Source organism: Cololabis saira, chromosome 23, assembly GCF_033807715.1.
Source record: "Cololabis saira isolate AMF1-May2022 chromosome 23, fColSai1.1, whole genome shotgun sequence".
NCBI lineage: Eukaryota > Metazoa > Chordata > Actinopteri > Beloniformes > Belonidae > Cololabis > Cololabis saira.
In genome coordinates, this window is record NC_084609.1 from 8,296,755 (window position 1) to 8,315,703 (window position 18,949).

An 18,949-nucleotide genomic window follows, 5' to 3' on the forward strand; every position below is an offset into this window, starting at 1 on the left:
TCTGTTTTGCCTTTTTTATTTTCTTCCTCCAAACTTTTCCTGTTTCAGATCAGCAGGGATTCACTTTTGTAGTAATTTGTTTGAAATCTGTCTATCTATCTGTTTATTTATCTATCTATCTATCTATATATATATATATATATATATATATATATATATATATATATATATATATATATATATATATATATATACAGGACTGTCTCATAAAATTTGAATATTGTGATTTTCTGTAATGCAATTAAAAAAACAAATATGTCATACATTCTGGATTCATTACAAATCAACTGAAATATTGCAAACCTTTTATTATTTTAATATTGCTGATCATGGCTTACAACTTAAGAAAACTCAAATATCCTATCTCAAAAAATTTGAATATTCTGGGAATATTAAGCTTAAGCTTTTGTTTTTTAATTGCATTACAGAAAATAAAGAACTTTATCACAATATTCTAATTTTCTGAGACAATCCTGTGTATATGTATATATATATATATATATATATATATATATATATATATATATATATATATATATATATATATATATATATATATATATATATATATATATATATATATATATATATATATATATATATATATAAAGCGTTTTGAGTTAATCTTTCTTGTTACTCTTTTAACGTTGAATCGTGTTCTGGATCTCTGGAAAGTGTCTAGAGACAAAATCTGTTGTATTAGACGCTATACAAATTGAATTGAATTGAATCGTTGTCTCCTTCCTTAAAAACAAGAGACTGGCTGATGTTACGTTAAATTACTGGGAGGATTTGTTGATTGATTTATATTAACCTAAAGCCCGGAGCTTTTAAAATCAAAATGTTGGGTAAGTAGCCAAAATACAAACAATATTTAGGCAAAAAAATAAAATGAAAAAGAAGAAAGACTCGTTGAAAGATTCTGAATGTCAGCTGATTTATTTTTGGAGCTTCACCTATTTAAAGATGACATTTATCCTGTTTTTGCGGTTCCCCGGTTCGTCCAGCAGGTGGGGACATGTACCCGGCACCCCTTGAGTCCCGCACAGAGAAGAACTTTTCTTTTCATCTTTTGGTTTCGTTTTTATTTCCAATAAACGACAACACGGTGAACAGGTTATAAGTTTTCCCCGGAGCTCCGTCTCTGGGACTCTGGTCCACTGGTGACGTCACAGCGCGGGGAGCGTCTGAAACCCCGAGAATAAAAAGTGAAACCGGTTCTGCGCGAGAAAAGGGAAGTTTACGGCCGTTTCAGCAGGACAAACATCTCCTTAAACCCTCCAAAAAAAACGCCTCATCGACCCGTGTGTAATGGTAAGTCCCCACTTTGGGTCCCTGGGTCCCCTTTTCCCCTTTTACCGGTTCCAGGTCGGTTCGGGGTTCGGGCTTCTGGTTCTCACTGGAGTTTTTTTTTTTTTTTTAACTGTACAGATTTTGTTTATTAATAACAATCGAGGCAAAACTTTTGTTTGAATTGCAAAACAAATAGTAAGATGGTGTACATTTTTAACAAAAAATAGTTTAAAGGCTTGACATGGAAGACATTTGAAAGTGAAACAAAGGCTATTACAACAACTTTTTTTTATGATTAATTTCTATCTATCAGCACTTCTGTATTTATGGCAGTCTGGTTCCTTCCTCCACTGCTCATCTATTAACTACCTCACAATATAACTGACAACCACAACTAGTCACAATTATAACAATAACTAAGTACCGGACTCTGCATTGCTGCAATCTCAAACTTCATCTACACACCCCGTACAGACCCCTACAAACATTATTCTTTGTTTATTTATTTATAATTTTTGTTTTTTGTTTACTTATTTTACTTTATTTATTTATTTATTTTTATTTTTTTCATTTATTTTGTTTTGCATGTACCATAATCATGTACTGGCAGCACTTTAACATTTACCTATTTATTATTATTTATCATGTACCACAGCAGGTACAAAATAACACTATAGCACTTTAGTTCTCAAACCATTAATTTCCCCAGCACTGTTTTTATCGTCATTGACCTCTATTGTGAATGCATATGCTATGTTATGTGTGCTATATTGCTTTTTTTTTTTTGTGATTATTATTATTGTTGTTTGTATGATTTTTGCTGATTACATCTGGCAGGGGGACTACCGATGTAAACCAGCCTATGGCTGCAATCTGGGTGCATCTACATTTTTTTTTTTTTATGCTGATTGATGTACATTGTCCCTTACCAAATAAATAAATTGAAAAAATTGAAAGTTATAAAAAATGGCCTAACTTTGGAGCTCTCATTAAATATTTAAATCAGTCAGTGATAATCAGAAATCACATATAAATAGTGTAAAATCAATATTAGCAATATTAAGTAAAACAAATTATAACTTGTGTTAAAGAGCAGTTTTTGATGTATTGCTCACTCATAGTTCCATACATTACTTACACCTATAAAACAAATAAAAACCCTATTTTCTTATTACAGAAAAGAGCTTTAAGGATAATTAATAGATCTGACTATTATGAACCAACAAATAATATCTTTATTAAATATAATACTCTAAAATTCCATGATATAGTAGAGCAGAAAACTGTTTTATTTGCCTTTAAAGCCCAGCAGAAACTGCTTCCAAACTGCATTCAGGATTTGTTCCAAATAAAAGAAACCCGCTATGAAACTCATGTTTGAGACGACGACAGCAAGAACTAATATTAAAAAGAGATGTACATCAATTAAGGCAAGAGAAATGTGGAATATTTGTGACAACGACCTAAAATGTGCAGTTCTTTCTACAAGTTCAAGAAAATGTTTTAAGAAAATATTGTAAATAAATATAAAACACTATAACTATAAAGTATATTATCAAAAACATTCTAGAATGTGAAACGTCAATTTTATATTTTGTCTTATTTATTTTTTGTCTTCTTTATGCATTGTTTGTTTTCACGGATTAATGCTAATGTCTCAGATTTAAGTTGATCACAAGAGAAAAAAGGTATAAGCTACGGCGTCAGCCTACACCTTTTCAGCAAAAGCAATGTTTATTTTACTTTTTTCATTTTGTTTTGTAAAATAACTTGTACAAGGCTTAAGACCGAAACAAAGAATATTCATTCATTCATTCATTCATTCATTCATTCATTCATTCATTCATTCATTCATTCATTCATTCATTCATTCATTCATTCATCCCTTTTGCAAACTGAGATGCTACATACAATAGCTAGGGTTATATTGCCCCCTATTACTATCATTATTATCTTATATCATTGTTTGATATCTGACTTTTTTGCCATCTCTGTATCTCACTGCTATTTCACTACTAAAATAAACAAATAAAAAAAATTAAAAAAATGACAAAAAACTGGTTCAACCTGTTAATCAATTCTAAGGTCACCTAAAGGAAGTTTTATTTATACACAAAACAGATTCCTACAATCTAGACCAAACTTTGTTGGCTTTCACAAAGAAATGTATGGGCTCAAATTAATGCCATAAATATTGTGTATCTGTAATAAACTTTGTACTTGTAGAAATATTTTGTGCGTGTGCAAAAAATATTTGTACTTGCAAAAAATATTTGTACTTGTAGAAATATTTTGTGCGTGGACAAAATATATTTGTACTTGTACCGAAAAACAATATTTTTTTAAATATTTTTTGCAAGTGCAAATATTTTTTGCACACGCACAAAATATTTCTACAAGTAAAAATATTTTTTGCACACGCACAAAATATTTCTACAAGTACAAAGTTTATTAACAGATACAAAATATTTATGGCATTAATTTGAGCCCATAGAAATGTGCCTTTTCTTTTCATCACTGAAACATGAAAAGAAAAATGACTGGTGTGAAACTTTTCATGATGGTAAAGAACGTTAACCTCGATATGCCTAACTTGGAACTTTACGAACATTTTTGAAAGTATTTCGTTTTTTGTTAGTGTATATTTTCATTTATTGTATTTTCCTCTTCTTTCCATTCCCAATTTATTTATTTTCTTATTCGTGTAAGTTATTGTTTCTGTTGTTTGTCATCTGACTATCATGATGTTTTTTTGTTGTTTTTTTTTCGGTTCTCACTGAAGTGTCTGCTGATGGTTTGTTGTTGTTTCTCTGCAGGAACTGGACGAGTCTGGGGGCCCCTGGGACCCCGCAGGTGCGTGGACGCGCCTCCTGCGCATGTGCAGTTAAATCTGGACTTTTGGGTGAATAAAGTTGTTCTAAGAGTCGGTTCTTGTTGTGTTTGGCAGCGGGCGGGAAGCGGTTCGAGTGGCAGCTGCTGGTGGGCCAGCAGTGGCTCCGCGTGGACCACGATCACGTGATCGAGGCTCATTACTGTCAGCCGGGGGCCAAAGGCATGAACATCCACACCAGCCAGGGGTGGGTGTCGCTCCCGCCGCCCCCTGCACGAGCGGAAACCAGCGCATCCTCGCGGCTCATTTTCAAGTTTAGACATTTATTCATAGCCTTGTTAGAAAAACACTCCAATGTGCTGTTATTTATTTATTTAATTATTTACTTATTTGTTCATTTACTTATTTATGTATTTATTTACTTATTTATTTACTTATTTATTCATTTGCTTATTTATTTATTAATTCATTTATTTATTTATTTAATTATTTATTCATTTACCGATTTATTTATTTATTTGCTTATTTATTTATTTATTTATTTATCAATTTACTTGATTATTTATGTATTTATTTACTTATTACTTATTTATTCATTTACTCATGTATTTATTTACTTATTTACATATTTTTTAATTTACTTATTTATTAACTCATGTATTTATTTATTTACTTATTTATTCTTTTACTTATTTATTTATTTAATTATTTATTCATTTACCGATTTATTTATTTATTTATTCATTTACTTGATTATTTATGTATTTATTTACTTATTACTTATTTATTTATTTTCTTATTTATTTATTTACTTATTTATTCATTTACTTATTTATTAACTCATTTATTTATTTACTTATTTATTCTTTTACTTATTTATTTATTTATTCACTTATTTATTTGTTTATTTAAAAGAATGAAGCCATAAATGAAAAAACAAAATGTATTTTCATGACTTTTTTCCCCTTTAAACAGGTTTAATTAGGCGGCTACAGACATTGTGTTTAACATTCCTGCACATTTATCTAAATGTTATTTAAAGCTTTTGCAGGTACAAGCGTCAGATGTTTATGCATTATGGTTAATGGATTTTATTAGTGGTAACTACCTGACGGCGTAAAAACACAAGATTTATGGGGATTATTTGTAGTATTTGTGTCGTCAGAAAACTATCTGGACATAACGAGTGCTGACGTCTTTCCCTGCTGGCGTTGTGTTCACCAGGCGGGTGTTCATCGACTTTGACGGCCTGCACAGCGGCGTGACGGCGGGGGTGCAAAGGCTCCGCCTCCCGGCCGGCGGGCAGCCGGAGGACGTGGGCTGGTACTTCCGGGACGACCGGCTGTGGCGCGAGTACGAGTCCCAGGTGAGGCCCCGCCCCCACGGCTCCACCCCTGACCCGCCCCCAGGTGTTGACTCCTCCCCCTTCCCCCCCAGAGCTCCGTCAGCAGCAGAGACATCGAGCAGCACTTCGCCCTGCAGCCTCGGGGGACGCTGCGGTTCAGCGTTGGGGCGACGGCCTACGAGCTGGATTTCTCCGGTGGGTCTGGCGCGTCAGTGCGAGTCCGGAGACCAGAACCAGTTCCAGATTTTCTGACCCGCGGTTTTTATTCTGCAGCCATGACCCAGAAGAACCTCGTCACGGGTTTGTGCAGGAAGGTTCGCCGGCGACCCAGATTCACGCCCAGCACCGCGGGGTGAGTCTCCTGACACGCCTCCTGACACGCCTCCATCCTCCTGACACGCCTTGCTTGCTTCACGCTTGCATCACGCCCCCCCAGGCTCGTCTCCGCCTTGGCCCAGCCCACATTCACCTCCTTGGCTCCGCCCACATTCACCTCCTTGGCCCCGCCCACAGCCTCCCCCTCCTCCCACGTTCCCGGTGGAGGTTTCAGGTGGGAGTTCCTGGGGGAAGAGGGCCAGTGGACAGAATACCAGGCAGATGTGAGTCTTTCTACCATCATCAGTAAACATTCACCACATTCATCTCACAAAGACCAGACGCCGCCACCTGGTGGCCGGACCGAGAACATTTAGTGGTAAATGTAGAAGTGGAGGTGTTTTCATAGTTTTCTACAGTTTTTCTCAGGTTTTTACCCTCCACCAGCTCCTCCACATGTACGTGACCCTCATGTTCAGAGTTCTCTGTCTTTGGTTATCAGTTCCACTTCGGTTTCAGTCATTTAAGGATGGATGGACGTACGTACGTACGTACGTACGTACGTACATGTATGTATGTTATCATTCGTGATCCAGAGCATCTTAGGAAGGGATTAGATGGTGTTGCGATGGCTTCCAGTGCAACTGTGAGAAACCTTGGAGTTGTTTTCGATCAGGATTTGTCGTTTAAACCATATGTTAATCAGGTTTGTAAAATAGCCTTTTTCCATCTCCGTAATATTGCAAAGATTAGGAAAATCCTCTCGCAGAGTGATGCAGAAAAACTAGTTCATGCGTTTGTATCTTCTAGACTAGATTACTGTAATGTGTTGTTAGCAGGATGTCCAAGTAATTTGCTGAATAGGCTCCAGCTGATCCAGAATGCAGCAGCACGAGTGCTGACAGGAATCAGCAGGAGAGACCACGTCTCTCCAGTGTTAGCGTTGCTCCATTGGCTACCCGTAAAATTCAGAATCCAATTTAAAATTTTATTACTTGCGTATAAAGCCCAAAACGGCTTAGCTCCGCATTATTTGCAAGACCTGATAGAGCCTTATGTTCCTGGCAGAGCTCTCCGTTCTCGGAGTGCAGGTTTACTCGTAGTTCCTAGAGTATCCAAATGTGGATTTAGAGGGCGGGTGTCGGAGCCATATTGGTATTGTTTGTATTTTGTGAAGGTGGTGCCTCCAAGTGGTACTGGTGATAAGGTTGACTGATTATTGAAAATGGTGAATGGATTGTGTTTGTTATTGTTATTGTTTTCTGCTGCTCACTTCCTCCTCCTCCGGGTCGGACCGCCCTCCTGCTGTGATTAAGGAGAGGTTCAGCCGGGTGCGCTGGCTGGTTTTTTGTATTGAAGGAGTGAGGAGTGAAACAGTTTTTCTACCGCTAATTAAGTTCTGGTTTTTGTGATTATTGTAAAGTCAACCACGGAGAATATTTAAGTTGAGAAAATAAATTCTAAGTTTTTTGAATCTGATCTCCGCGAGTGCTTAATCCATTTAGCGAGTCATAAACCTCCTCCTCAGACTACTTTGCTATTTAAACATTTTTTATTGAATGCAAGAGTAGCCATAACAAGTAGAAAAACTCCACTAAAGACTCGAAGGAGAACGGAGAGTCGGTGAATCCAGCCGATCACTCTTGAAGGACGGGCCGGCGAGCCGTGAGTAAAATCAGCTGATTGACTTTATGAATGAAAGCGCCGCTGCGCTCTAAAGGAACACTACGGGAGGAAAAGTTGTGGATTGTGGATGTGGATTGCAATAAAGCAGGATGTTGGATGGATGTTCATGGATGAACTGAAGGATTAAATAAGCAGTAATTAAAAGAACGTTTGTGATTACCTGGAATGATGTCCAGCACATCTGAGACTGCAGCCGAGGCTGAGGACATGTTGAAATCATGCATCGCTTCCCGCAGAGGCAGATTGGGAGCATGCACGAGGAGGTTAAATGAAATAAAGGCTTTGATGACTGATGAAAGAAATATTGATAAAGTCAATGATGCATTTGAAGTGTTTAAAGGAGCTGTGGATGAATTTAAAATTGCTCACAAATCTGTGCAAGAGCTCTTATCAGAAGAGGAAAAGGAAAATGATTATTATGACTGGTATGAACCCAGAATAACTAACCTGAATTATTTCTTGAAGGATGTTGAAACATGGAAAAGAGAAATTGCACAATCAAAAGTAGGACCACTGGACAGCATATCAAATGTATCTCACAAATCAAAGTCTACCACTGGATCAAAAGCCTCTAGATCATCCTCAGTCTCCTTAGAGTTAAAAAAGGCCAAAGCAGAACAGGCTGCTGCGAGGGCTCGAGCTGCTGCATTGAAAGAAAAACACACCTTGCAACTGGAGGAAATAAAACTGAAAGCAAAGATGGAGCAAATGGAGTTGGAAGCAGACCTCGCAGCATCAACTGCTAAAATAGAAATCCTCCAAAGTGATTCGACTCATGAAAGTGACGATGGGGCTCAGGAAGCTCCGGGTGATGGCATGACTGAGTATTATGACTCCCATCCTGAACCAGAAACTGTGGAGAAATATGTGGACTTTGTGCAGTTAGGTGCAATACCCAAAACCCCACTTCACCAAACCATCTTAAGTCTCCACAGACCTCCATCTACAACAGGGGTCGGCAACCTCAGGCACGCGTGCCATGATTGGCACGCGGCGGCATAATCATTGGCACACTGGAAAAGGCCCGCTCGGTTGGTCTCAGCAAAAAATGTGAAAAAAAAAAAACGTGAAAAAAAAAATAAAAAAGTAGGGTTACGGCGTAGGTTCTGCGTCGATTTAACGCAGGACCATAAATCAGCCTTCACAGACAGACAGCCAGGACGCGGCAGCAGCAGAAATGAAGAGGAGCGGCAGCTCAGTTTAAAACACATTTTTGCAGCGGGACAAAAAAGCAGCAGCACTGCTTTTTTGCAGCAGGTAGGCTGTGCAGAGATGAGTGTGGGCTTGCCACCCGCCCCTTGAAATACGGAATTGTTACGTAATTGGGAATTAAAAGTTGCGTTCCGTATTGAACCAATACGGAACCCCTTTGCGCTCCGTTGCCTAGTTAAGCCTCATTTATGGTCCCGCGTTAAATCGACGCAGAGCCTACGGCGTAGGATACGCGGCGACCCGCAACGTACGGCGTAGGTTCTGCGTTGGTCTGACGCAGAACCATAAATCAGCCTTTACCTCTCACTGCTGCTAACTGCACCGACACGCGCGGCTTTAAACAAAAAAAAAAGTCAAGTCAAGATGTCTCCAGAGGCTCCAGACACCCCATCTCGTCCTAAAAGAGGAAACAGAGGTCTCCCAGAGGTGTGTCAGGCAGCATGCTGCAGGAACCTCCACAAACGTAATATAACGTCACAGAGGAGCCAGGCATCTGTTGCACAGTTCCTCATACCTGAAACATCCCTTGAGCTTGATGTGGTATGATATGGGACATTTATTATGCTCTTATTTATTGGTCATAATATACAAGTGAAGGTCGGAAAATTAGAATATATTGCTAAACTTAATTAGTTTCAATAAATTCAACTAAAGGTGAAACAAATATATTATTTCCCACTACATGCAAAGTGAGATATTTCAAGCCTTTATTTGTTATAATTTTGATGATTATGGCCCACAGCTAATGAAAACCCCAAATAAAAAATCTCAAAAAATGTGAATATTTTATGAAATCAATAAAGAATTAAATAATCAAAATTATAACAAATAGTTCAGTGGAGCTCCTCATCACTGAACTTTGAGCAGATCTGTTCGGAGTTCCACACTACAGTTCGGAAAGACAAGGAGCTGCTTGTCTTTTGTAGTTTTGTCAATTAATTTAGGTGTGAAAGGGGGATTCTGGCCATTGTAGAAGTTTAAGATATGATTATCTTGATTTCAAGATTTATTCATGCATGAAGAATTACCCATGATGATGAATGCGTGTTATTATGTTATCAAAATGCATCATTCTTTGCAAAAATTCTGATTTTTTGTGTGTATTCTTGCATTGATAAAAGATGTGATTATGGAGCTTTGAGACCACCAGAATGCACCATTTTGAGTCTATTTTTCAAAATTTTCCGGGGGGGCATGCCCCCGGACCCCCCTAGAGGGTTTGGGCGCGATGCACCCTCACTCGTCCGCGTCAAGAATTTTCCTCTTTTTTTAGGACAAGCTGTTCTGATGCTTGTAAAATATGCTTGCATGTGGCCTGTATAGAATATAATTCCAGGTGTGTTGGAAATGTTTTTGTATTTTGTGTCATACCTTAATGTAACTTTGTTTTAGCCTGCTGTTGATTATGGCACATTCATTCACAAGAAAATTTCACACTGGCACTCCATGTCAAAAAGGTTGCCGACCCCTGATCTACAAGGAGCATCAACACACAAGAGGATCAAAATAAACCTCAAAGCAGGAATGCTACTAAAAAACACAGTTCAAGCCATACTCAAATAACAAATCACCCTGCACAAGAAAATGTCAATATTAATGCTCCTCATGGTAACAGGGGTGTGGTCATTCAAAGACAAAGTGACATAGCAGAACTCATTGTCTCACAGCAAAAACTGTCTCTACTACCTGCAAGAGAGATTTCTGTGTTTGATGGTAACCCGCTGGAGTATCAGTCTTTTATCCATGCATTTGAACACCTGATTGAAGACAAGACTAAGAATAATCAAGACAGACTCTACTATCTAGAGCAGTTCACCGCTGGTTTGCCAAGAAACTTAATTCGTAGCTGTTTGCACATGGAGGGGAGTAGGGGCTATAGTGAAGCGAGACGCCTCTTAAAAGAACACTTTGGAAATGAGATGAAAATATCTGGGGCTTACTTGGAAAAAGCCATGAATTGGACAGCGATAAAAGCTGAGGATGGGAAAATGTTGCATGCATATGCGATGTATTTGAGAGGATGCTGTAATGTAATGCAGGATTTACAGTATTTGGAGGAACTTGATATCCCATCAAATCTAAGGATAATTGCATCCAAACTACCGTACAAACTCCGGGAAAGGTGGCGAACCACAGCCTTTGAGACACAACAGAAAACTGGCAGGAGAATCAAATTTCAACACTTGGTGGATTTTGTGGAAAAGCAAGCCAAGATACTTTTGGATCCCTTGTTTGGTGACATTCAGGACCAAATAACAACCAAAAGGCCTCTCCCAAGAAGCAAAGGTGAAACCAAGTCAATAAGAAGCAGAAACAGCAGCTTTGCTACTTCAGTAGCTGTGAATACGGAGAAAGCAGGATACGCTGTAAAATCTTCATCTGTCCCACTACAACGTGTTCAGACCACAACCAGTGCTAGTATCCCTTTATGTGGATTCTGTCATGGGAAACATGCTCTTACCGACTGCTCACAATTCAAAACACAGTCACATGACATCAAGGTTGAATACTTAAGGAGTCATGGATATTGTTTTGGTTGTCTGCTGAAAGGTCACCTAAGCAGAAATTGTAGAAAAAGATTAATGTGTCAGGTCTGTCAAATGAAACATCCTACTGTACTTCACATTCCCCGGGAAAAAGACCCAAAGCAGGAAGATCAACCGAAAGCCACTGCTGAGACAGAAGAAACCCCCATAAGCAGTGCTCTTGTTTCAGCATGTGATGCTACTGGGGCCGGGAAAGACTGTGCACTTGCGATTGTTCCAGTCAGAATCAAGGTGGGAAAAGGGAGCAGGTACATCCAGACCTATGCCTTTCTCGATCCAGGCAGCACAGCAACATTTTGCACGGAGAAATTAATGAACCGACTAAATGTGAAAGGACGCAAGACAGAAATTCTTTTGCGAACCATGGGACAGGAAAAGCCTGTAGGGACCTATGAGGTCAGAGGACTGGAGGTGGGAGACTTGGAAGGCTGCATATATCTGAACCTACCGAAGGTTTACACACAGGACAAGATCCCTGTCTTAAAAGAAAACATTCTCACAGAGACTGATTTGAAGAGGTGGCCACATCTTAGTGGCATCCAATTACAGGAGATTGATGCAGACATTGAACTTCTCATTGGGACTGATGTTCCTCAGGCAATGGAGCCGTGGAATATAATAAACAGTCAAAGGAATGGTCCGTATGCAGTCAAAACCATATTGGGATGGGTGGTAACTGGACCACTCAGTGTTGAGAAAACTGCAGAACATGTTGGGCTCATTGCAGCATCAGCTAACAGAATCTCTGTAATGGAGCTGAAGGACCTCCTCATCCGACAATATAACCAGGATTTCTCTGAAAACATATATGAAGAGAAAAATGAGATGTCAGTTGAGGATAAATGTTTCACGGAGATTGCCTCAAACTCAGCATTTATTAAAGATGGCCACTATCATCCACCACTACCTTTTCGAGATAAAGGAGGTCTATATAAGAAAACAGATGCAAAAATCTCAAAGACCCTTCAGCCCCAACTTGCGAGTAACTTGTCAGAACCTGCATCATCTGATGAGAGGCACAGAAAGACAAGTGGAAGCATATCAGAAAATTCCTGTGACACAAAGAAGCTTCCAGACGAAAACTGCACGCACTGCTTCATCCTGGAGCTGGAGCAGGGCTCCCAAGAGGCTCTCAAACAACGCTCAGTTGGGAAATTTAACCGCTTGTCTCGTAAAGAACCTCATTCCAAAGAGCGCAGGGACAAGGACCGCAGCCTGCCTGATGATCGCACCAAGCTAGAACTGAAGCAGGAGAAGAAATCTGAACATCAGGTCGATGAATCTCAGCACAAAGAAAGCGCAGCTGTGAAAGTGTTGTCTGAAGAAAAAGGCGAGAAGAAAGCTAAGATCAAAAGTGAGAAAAAAACGGCTCGAAATACAAGAGAGGGGAAGGTAACAGAAGGGTCGGCCGAAGAGGGAAGCTCGAAAGATGCCAAGAAGATGAAGGGAGGGTCTGTGGAAAGTGTCAAAACTGAGAAGAACAAGGGGAAGGACAAACCCAAATCTAAAACAGACAGTGAGAAGGAAAATACTAAAATTGACCCAAATAGCCAGAGGTTACACAAGTCAACCCCTGACATGGACAAAGAACCCCAAAAAGTTAAGCTGACAGAAAGGGGAAAAATACCAGAAAAGTCAAAAACAAGACCCAAAGAGGAGGCGAAGACCCTACTGAAGACCGATAAGAAGTTTCAGAGGATTCAAAGGATATGGCCAAAGATGATACAGGGTCTAGAAGACCAACACAGTTCAACGACCTATAGATAAGCTCTGTCTTCTAATGGAGGCAGCATGATGAACTGAGGGGGGCTACGGTTGTCCAGCCTCCTCAACAGACTTTTTCCTTTGGAATTTGATTGGACTAATGGTCAAGTAACATACTTGTACATTATTTAATTGTTCTATTTTGGCTCCTTTGAATATTATTTATGTAATTGTCTTGCTAAAGCCCGCAATTAGGGGCCGGGATGTCGGAGCCATATTGGTATTGTTTGTATTTTGTGAAGGTGGTGCCTCCAAGTGGTACTGGTGATAAGGTTGACTGATTATTGAAAATGGTGAATGGATTGTGTTTGTTATTGTTATTGTTTTCTGCTGCTCACTTCCTCCTCCTCCGGGTCGGACCGCCCTCCTGCTGTGATTAAGGAGAGGTTCAGCCGCTGGCTGGTTTTTTGTATTGAAGGAGTGAGGAGTGAAACAGTTTTTCTACCGCTAATTAAGTTCTGGTTTTTGTGATTATTGTAAAGTCAACCACGGAGAATATTTAAGTTGAGAAAATAAATTCTAAGTTTTTTGAATCTGATCTCCGCGAGTGCTTAATCCATTTAGCGAGTCATAAACCTCCTCCTCAGACTACTTTGCTATTTAAACATTTTTTATTGAATGCAAGAGTAGCCATAACAGCGGGCGTTCTGCTATCAGGCACCATTACTATGGAACCAACTTCCAATCTGGGTTAAGGAGGCTGACACCACCTCCACCTTTAAAACTAAACTTAAAACCTTTCTGTTTAGTAAAGCCTATAGTTAGTGTTTAGTAAACCTCTAGCTGGTGTTGGTAAATCTCTAGTTAGTGTAAACTCTAGTGTGTTAGAGTCGCTCCTGTAGTTTCTTGTGCTGGCCCCCCCTTTTCTTCTCTTTTTTCTCTTTGTACATGGTGCAGCATCCTCTGCCGGTGGCGAAGAGCATCTCTGAATGCACAACACCGGAACCTGCAGCGTGGGAGTGAGAGGGGCAGGGTAACGGCCCGATCAGGCGGGGGAGAGATTTGTCCCTCAAGACTCCTCTCCCTGGCCCTGCCCCTTCTCAACCTTTCCCCGACCCTGCACCCCAACCTGGGACTTGCTGATTGGGCCGGAGCTTCGGGAGCTGCATGCTGGCCTGCGGTCCCCACCCCTGGTCATCCCGCTGCTGCTTCCACCTGCCTGCTGTGCTGTTGCCGTCCCTGACCCCCAGTCTGGCCCTCGGCAGGAGGGTCCCCACTTATGAGCCTGGTCCTGCTCAAGGTTTCTTCCTCCTAAAGGGAAGTTTTTCTTGCCACTGTTTGGCTTAAGGTTTTTCTCCCAATAGGGGAGTTTTTACCTGCCATTGTTTATGTAATAACTGCTCGGGGGTTTATGTTCATGTTCATGTTCTGGGTCTCTGGAAAGCGTCTAGAGACAACTTTTGTTGTATTAGACGCTATATAAATAAAATTGAATTGAAAATTGAATTGGATGGATGGATGGATGGATGGATGGATGGATGGATGGATGGATGGATGGATGGATGGATGGATGGATGGATGGATGGGTTGATTGATTGATTGATTCATTCATTCATTCATTCATTCATTCATTCATTCTGTATCTGCAGATCTGCTCCCTGGACAGCGCTGCCATCGAGAGCCGGTACCAGCTGGACCAGAACGGGTCTCTGGACTTCAGGACCCCCATGTTCTCCTACACGCTGCATTTCTCAGGTATTCTGCTCACAAACCACAGCGTTTAGCGGCCGCCGGTGTTAGCCTGATCATTGGTCTCCCTGCAGGAATGTGTCAGTTCAACAACGACCTCGGGACGACGAGGGCGGTGAGGAGGATCCCCGACACCCGGATACAACCGGTAAACAGGTAAGGGGAGGTGCTGACTCCGCCCACCTCCTGGTGGAGACACGCCCACCTGAGCTCAGCTACCACGAGTCAGCTGTTCTAGCTTAGCTACGATGCTCAAATACTTTTCTTCTTCTTTTTTCCTTTTTTTTATCCTTTTTTCTTCGATGGTCAAGTAAAAACAAGACAACAAATTATGAGTGTAGATTTATTTTTTTTATTTTTTTTTTTCCCTTTTTTCTTTTCTTTACTTTCTCCTGACACACCTCCATCCTCCTGACACTCCTTCATCGTTTTCTTCCCGCAACTCCAGGCTCGTCTCCACTTTGGCCCCGCCCACATCCACCCCCACCTCCTCCCAGGTTCCCGGTGGAAGTTTATTCCTCCTGACACACCTCCTGAGACAGCGCCGTCCTCCTGACACACCATCGGTTTCTTCCCGCCCCTCCAGGCTCGTCACCTCCTTGGCCCCGCCCACAGCCTCCCCCTCCTCCCAGGTTCCCGCTGGAGGTTTCAGGTGGGAGTTCCTGGGGGACGAGGGACAGTGGACAGAATACCAGGCAGATGTGAGTCTTTCTACCACCATCACTAAACATTCACCACAGTTAGCTCCACGCCGCCACCTGGTGGCCGGACCGAGAACAGTTAGTGGTAAATGTTGAAGTGGAGGTTGTTTTTCATAGTTTTCTAGTTTTTCTCAGGTTTTTACCCCCCACCAGCTCCTCCACATGTACGAGACCCTCATGTTCAGAGTTCTCTGTCTCTGGTTCTCAGTTCCACTTCGGTTTCAGTCGTTTAAAGATGGATGGATGGATGGATGGATGGATGGATGGATGGATGGATGGATGGATGGATGGATGGATGGATGGATGGATGGATGGATGGATGGATGGATGGATGGATGGATGGATAGATGGATGGATGGATGGATGGATGGATGGATGGATGGATGGATGGATGGATGGATGGATGGATGGATGGATGGATAGATGGATGGATGCAGGGTGCGATTTATGAAAAAACCAGAGGGGGGGGGGGGGGGGTAATTTTGAGAAATATTTTTATTCACAAAAATGACCACCCAACAGTACTATAGGCTATATGAAAACTTGTTTCTTGTGTAAACCTTAAACTTAAGCTACATAACGTAGGCGGTAGGCCTATTTTGAACATGAACTGAACCACTGCATTTGCAGAAATATTTTCTCCTAATATTGTTTTTAAATGTGCCAAATAAAAATAAATATACAAAATTAATATTTTTTTAATTCTTTCTCGATATCAGTTTAACAGAAAACATGGGAGCTCTCCTCAGCCGGGGAGATGCTGCTGTCCACCATCCGATCAGCAATGTCACATCTTGTTTCATCTTCTGTTGCATTTTTTCTCAGGATTTTTGGTTGTGATCCTGTAAAATATGAGGAAATGCTGGTCTGGATTCTTTTCATTTTTTCATTCATTTGACTGACTGTATCTTTTATTTTGGCGGGCCGGAAGTTGGAATTTTGGAATGCAAGAATATCCGGTTGGTTTTCAAAATAAAACTGCTTTCTGTGGGCGCGACTCGCTCCCGGTATCAAAATCACAGCACAAGCAGAATGAACTCTGTGTATTTTGGTTGTTATTACTTGTTAATAATTACGATTTAATGGTGAAAATACTTTGGATTGGGGGGGGTACATTTTGTCCCCACCGAGGATAAAAATAATTCAGCAGAGGGTAGGACATGTAAACCAGAGGGGGAAATCCCCACCATCCCCACCGGCAAATCGCACCCTGGATGGATGGATGGATGGATGGATGGATGGATGGATGGATGGATGGATGGGTGGATGGGTGGATGGATGGATGGATGGATGGATGGATGGATGGATGGATGGATGGATGGATGGATGGATGGATGGATGGATGGATAGATAGATAGATAGATAGATAGATAGATAGATAGATAGATAGATAGATAGATAGATAGATAGATAGATAGATAGATAGATAGATAGATAACTCTGAATATCTGTATCTGCAGATCTGCTCCCTGGACAGCGCTGCCATTGAGAGCCGGTACCAGCTGGACCAGAACGGGTCTCTGGACTTCAGGACCCCCATGTTCTCCTACACGCTGCATTTCTCAGGTATTCTGCTCACAAAAGCCGGTGTTTAGCGGCCGCCGGCGTTAGCCTGATCGTTGGTCTCCCTGCAGGGATGTGCCAGTTCAACAACGACCTCGGGACGACGAGGGCGGTGAGGAGGATCCCCGACACCCGGATACAACCGGTAAACAGGTAAGGGGAGGTGCTGACTCCGCCCACCTCCTGGTGGAGACACGCCCACCTGAGCTCAGCTACCACGAGTTAGCTCGTAGCTTAGCTACTACTGTGCTACCCTTTTTTTAATAATTTTTTCTTCCATGGTCAAGTACAAACAAGACAACAAATTATGAGCGTAGATTATTATTTTTTTTTCCCTTTCAATCTTTGTTTTCTTTTCTTTACTTTATTTTTTCTTTTTTTTTTCTTTTTTCCTTTTTTTATTCTTTTGTCTTTGAAGCTCGAATACAAACAAGACAACAAATTATGAGCATAGACGAAACTGCAAAAAGTTGCAAAATATCCAAATTGTATTAAACCTGTAAAGTAGCAGAAGTAACCGTGAGCTTTGGCGCCACCAGGTGGTCAGAACCAGGTAGTGCTCATTTCCTGTTTATTAGTAGCAGCTGCTGTTTCCTGTAAGTGTTTAAATCTCTTTATAATCGTCCAGCGGTCCGAGGTGGCAGTTCCTCGACGTCGGAGGAAGTTGGACGGATTTCTCTAAAGTAAGATGCAACTTTCTCCTGACTGTCTCCAGTCGGTCCGACGTGAAAACGCTGGTTTCACGTCTTTCACGTCGTCTTCTCTGCAGGGAACGGGTCAGTGCAGCGTCTCCAGCCAGGACATCGAGCTCCAGTACCAGCAGAACCCGTCCGGCTCCGTGAAGTTCACCACCGCCAGCTTCAGCTACGAGCTCAGCTTCCCAGGTGAGGTGGAGTTTATTCCCTACATCCAGGTACCGGGTCGGTCCGGCTGACTGGACTGACATCACCTGCTGGTTTCTTGCAGTCATGACCCAGAGGAACCTGAAAACCAACACGACCCGGTCGGTGAGGCGGCTGTAGCCGCGGCGCATCCAGAAAGATCCAGAAGGATCCAGGACGATCCGGGAGGGTCCAGGCGACTTATTTATTTTATTTAACCTTTATTTAACCAGGTAATAGCCCATTGAGATCAAGGATCTCTTTCAAAGGGTGACCTGGCCAAGAAGGCAGCAGCGCATGTCAAAACAAATAAAATCACAAGGTTAAAAGACAGAATACAAAACAATAACAGAGGAACAAAGTAGCAGTAAAATGAAAAAACCACGTGTTATAAAGTGCAGATGCATAGGAGGTCACAGCCAGTTAACAGCACATAATCACATCAATCATATAAAGTGCAGATGTTGAGGAAGACATAACTACCGTCAGGTACAGAGACACTAATGCTTTCACGCTCTAGGTCCTTCAGGATTGAACCAAAGTCATTGAAGGATATCAGGTCGGTCAGTTTTAAGTCTTTCTGAAAGGTGTTCCAAGCAAAGCAGCGAATTTAAAAGCTCTTTTTCCCAGCTCAGTGCGAACACGTGGAACAATAAAGTGCTAAGCATCGTGTGAGCCCAGGCCGTAACGGCTTTGGCTTCTATGGAGATATGTACATAGGTAAGCAGGGACCAATCCCAGAAGGGTTTTATAAATAATGCGCAACCAATTCATACGCCTGCATCAGGGCCGGTTCTAGAAAATGATGACTAGGGCTGCATCTCAGATCAGAGGGGGTGCACATGCCTGGCACTAAATTATGCCTTTTCCCATAATTTCAAGCAGAATGATACTAGCAAAACAAGAATGTTTAAAGTGTATTTCAAATGCTTTATTGCAGCAATATTGCTGCAGAACAAAGAAAATGCTACATTTAGTCTGGGCTACCTCACCCATCAGACAATCTAGCAACAGATGTTTCTTACCCTGAAAATAAAACATAGAAATGTTATGATCTTTTAGATCATACCTGTCTAGTTTTGGATTTAAAAATAAAGGAAATCTTCCCCCCCCTGGCCCACCAG

General features: G+C 41.2%; 1 protein-coding gene and 1 long non-coding RNA gene across 2 annotated transcripts; both read left to right on the plus strand.

Annotated features, from left to right (window-relative positions):
- The first annotated feature begins 1,063 nt into the window (after positions 1-1,063).
- On the plus strand, positions 1,064-17,966 carry si:ch211-244b2.3 (uncharacterized protein LOC557230 homolog). Its single transcript, XM_061715247.1, has 13 exons — positions 1,064-1,314; positions 4,110-4,146; positions 4,241-4,436; positions 5,348-5,489; positions 5,561-5,820; positions 5,905-6,067; positions 14,581-14,686; positions 14,755-14,836; positions 15,129-15,381; positions 16,842-16,947; positions 17,016-17,089; positions 17,660-17,828; positions 17,911-17,966. The coding sequence occupies exons 1-13, from the start codon at positions 1,312-1,314 to the stop codon at positions 17,964-17,966; spliced, it is 1,647 nt and encodes a 548-aa protein (XP_061571231.1). The 5' UTR covers positions 1,064-1,311.
- On the plus strand, positions 16,839-17,631 carry LOC133423858 (uncharacterized). The gene is made up of 3 exons (XR_009770836.1): positions 16,839-16,947; positions 17,016-17,097; positions 17,573-17,631. It is a non-coding gene; the product is annotated as an uncharacterized LOC133423858 (long non-coding RNA).
- Positions 17,967-18,949: the final 983 nt, after the last annotated feature.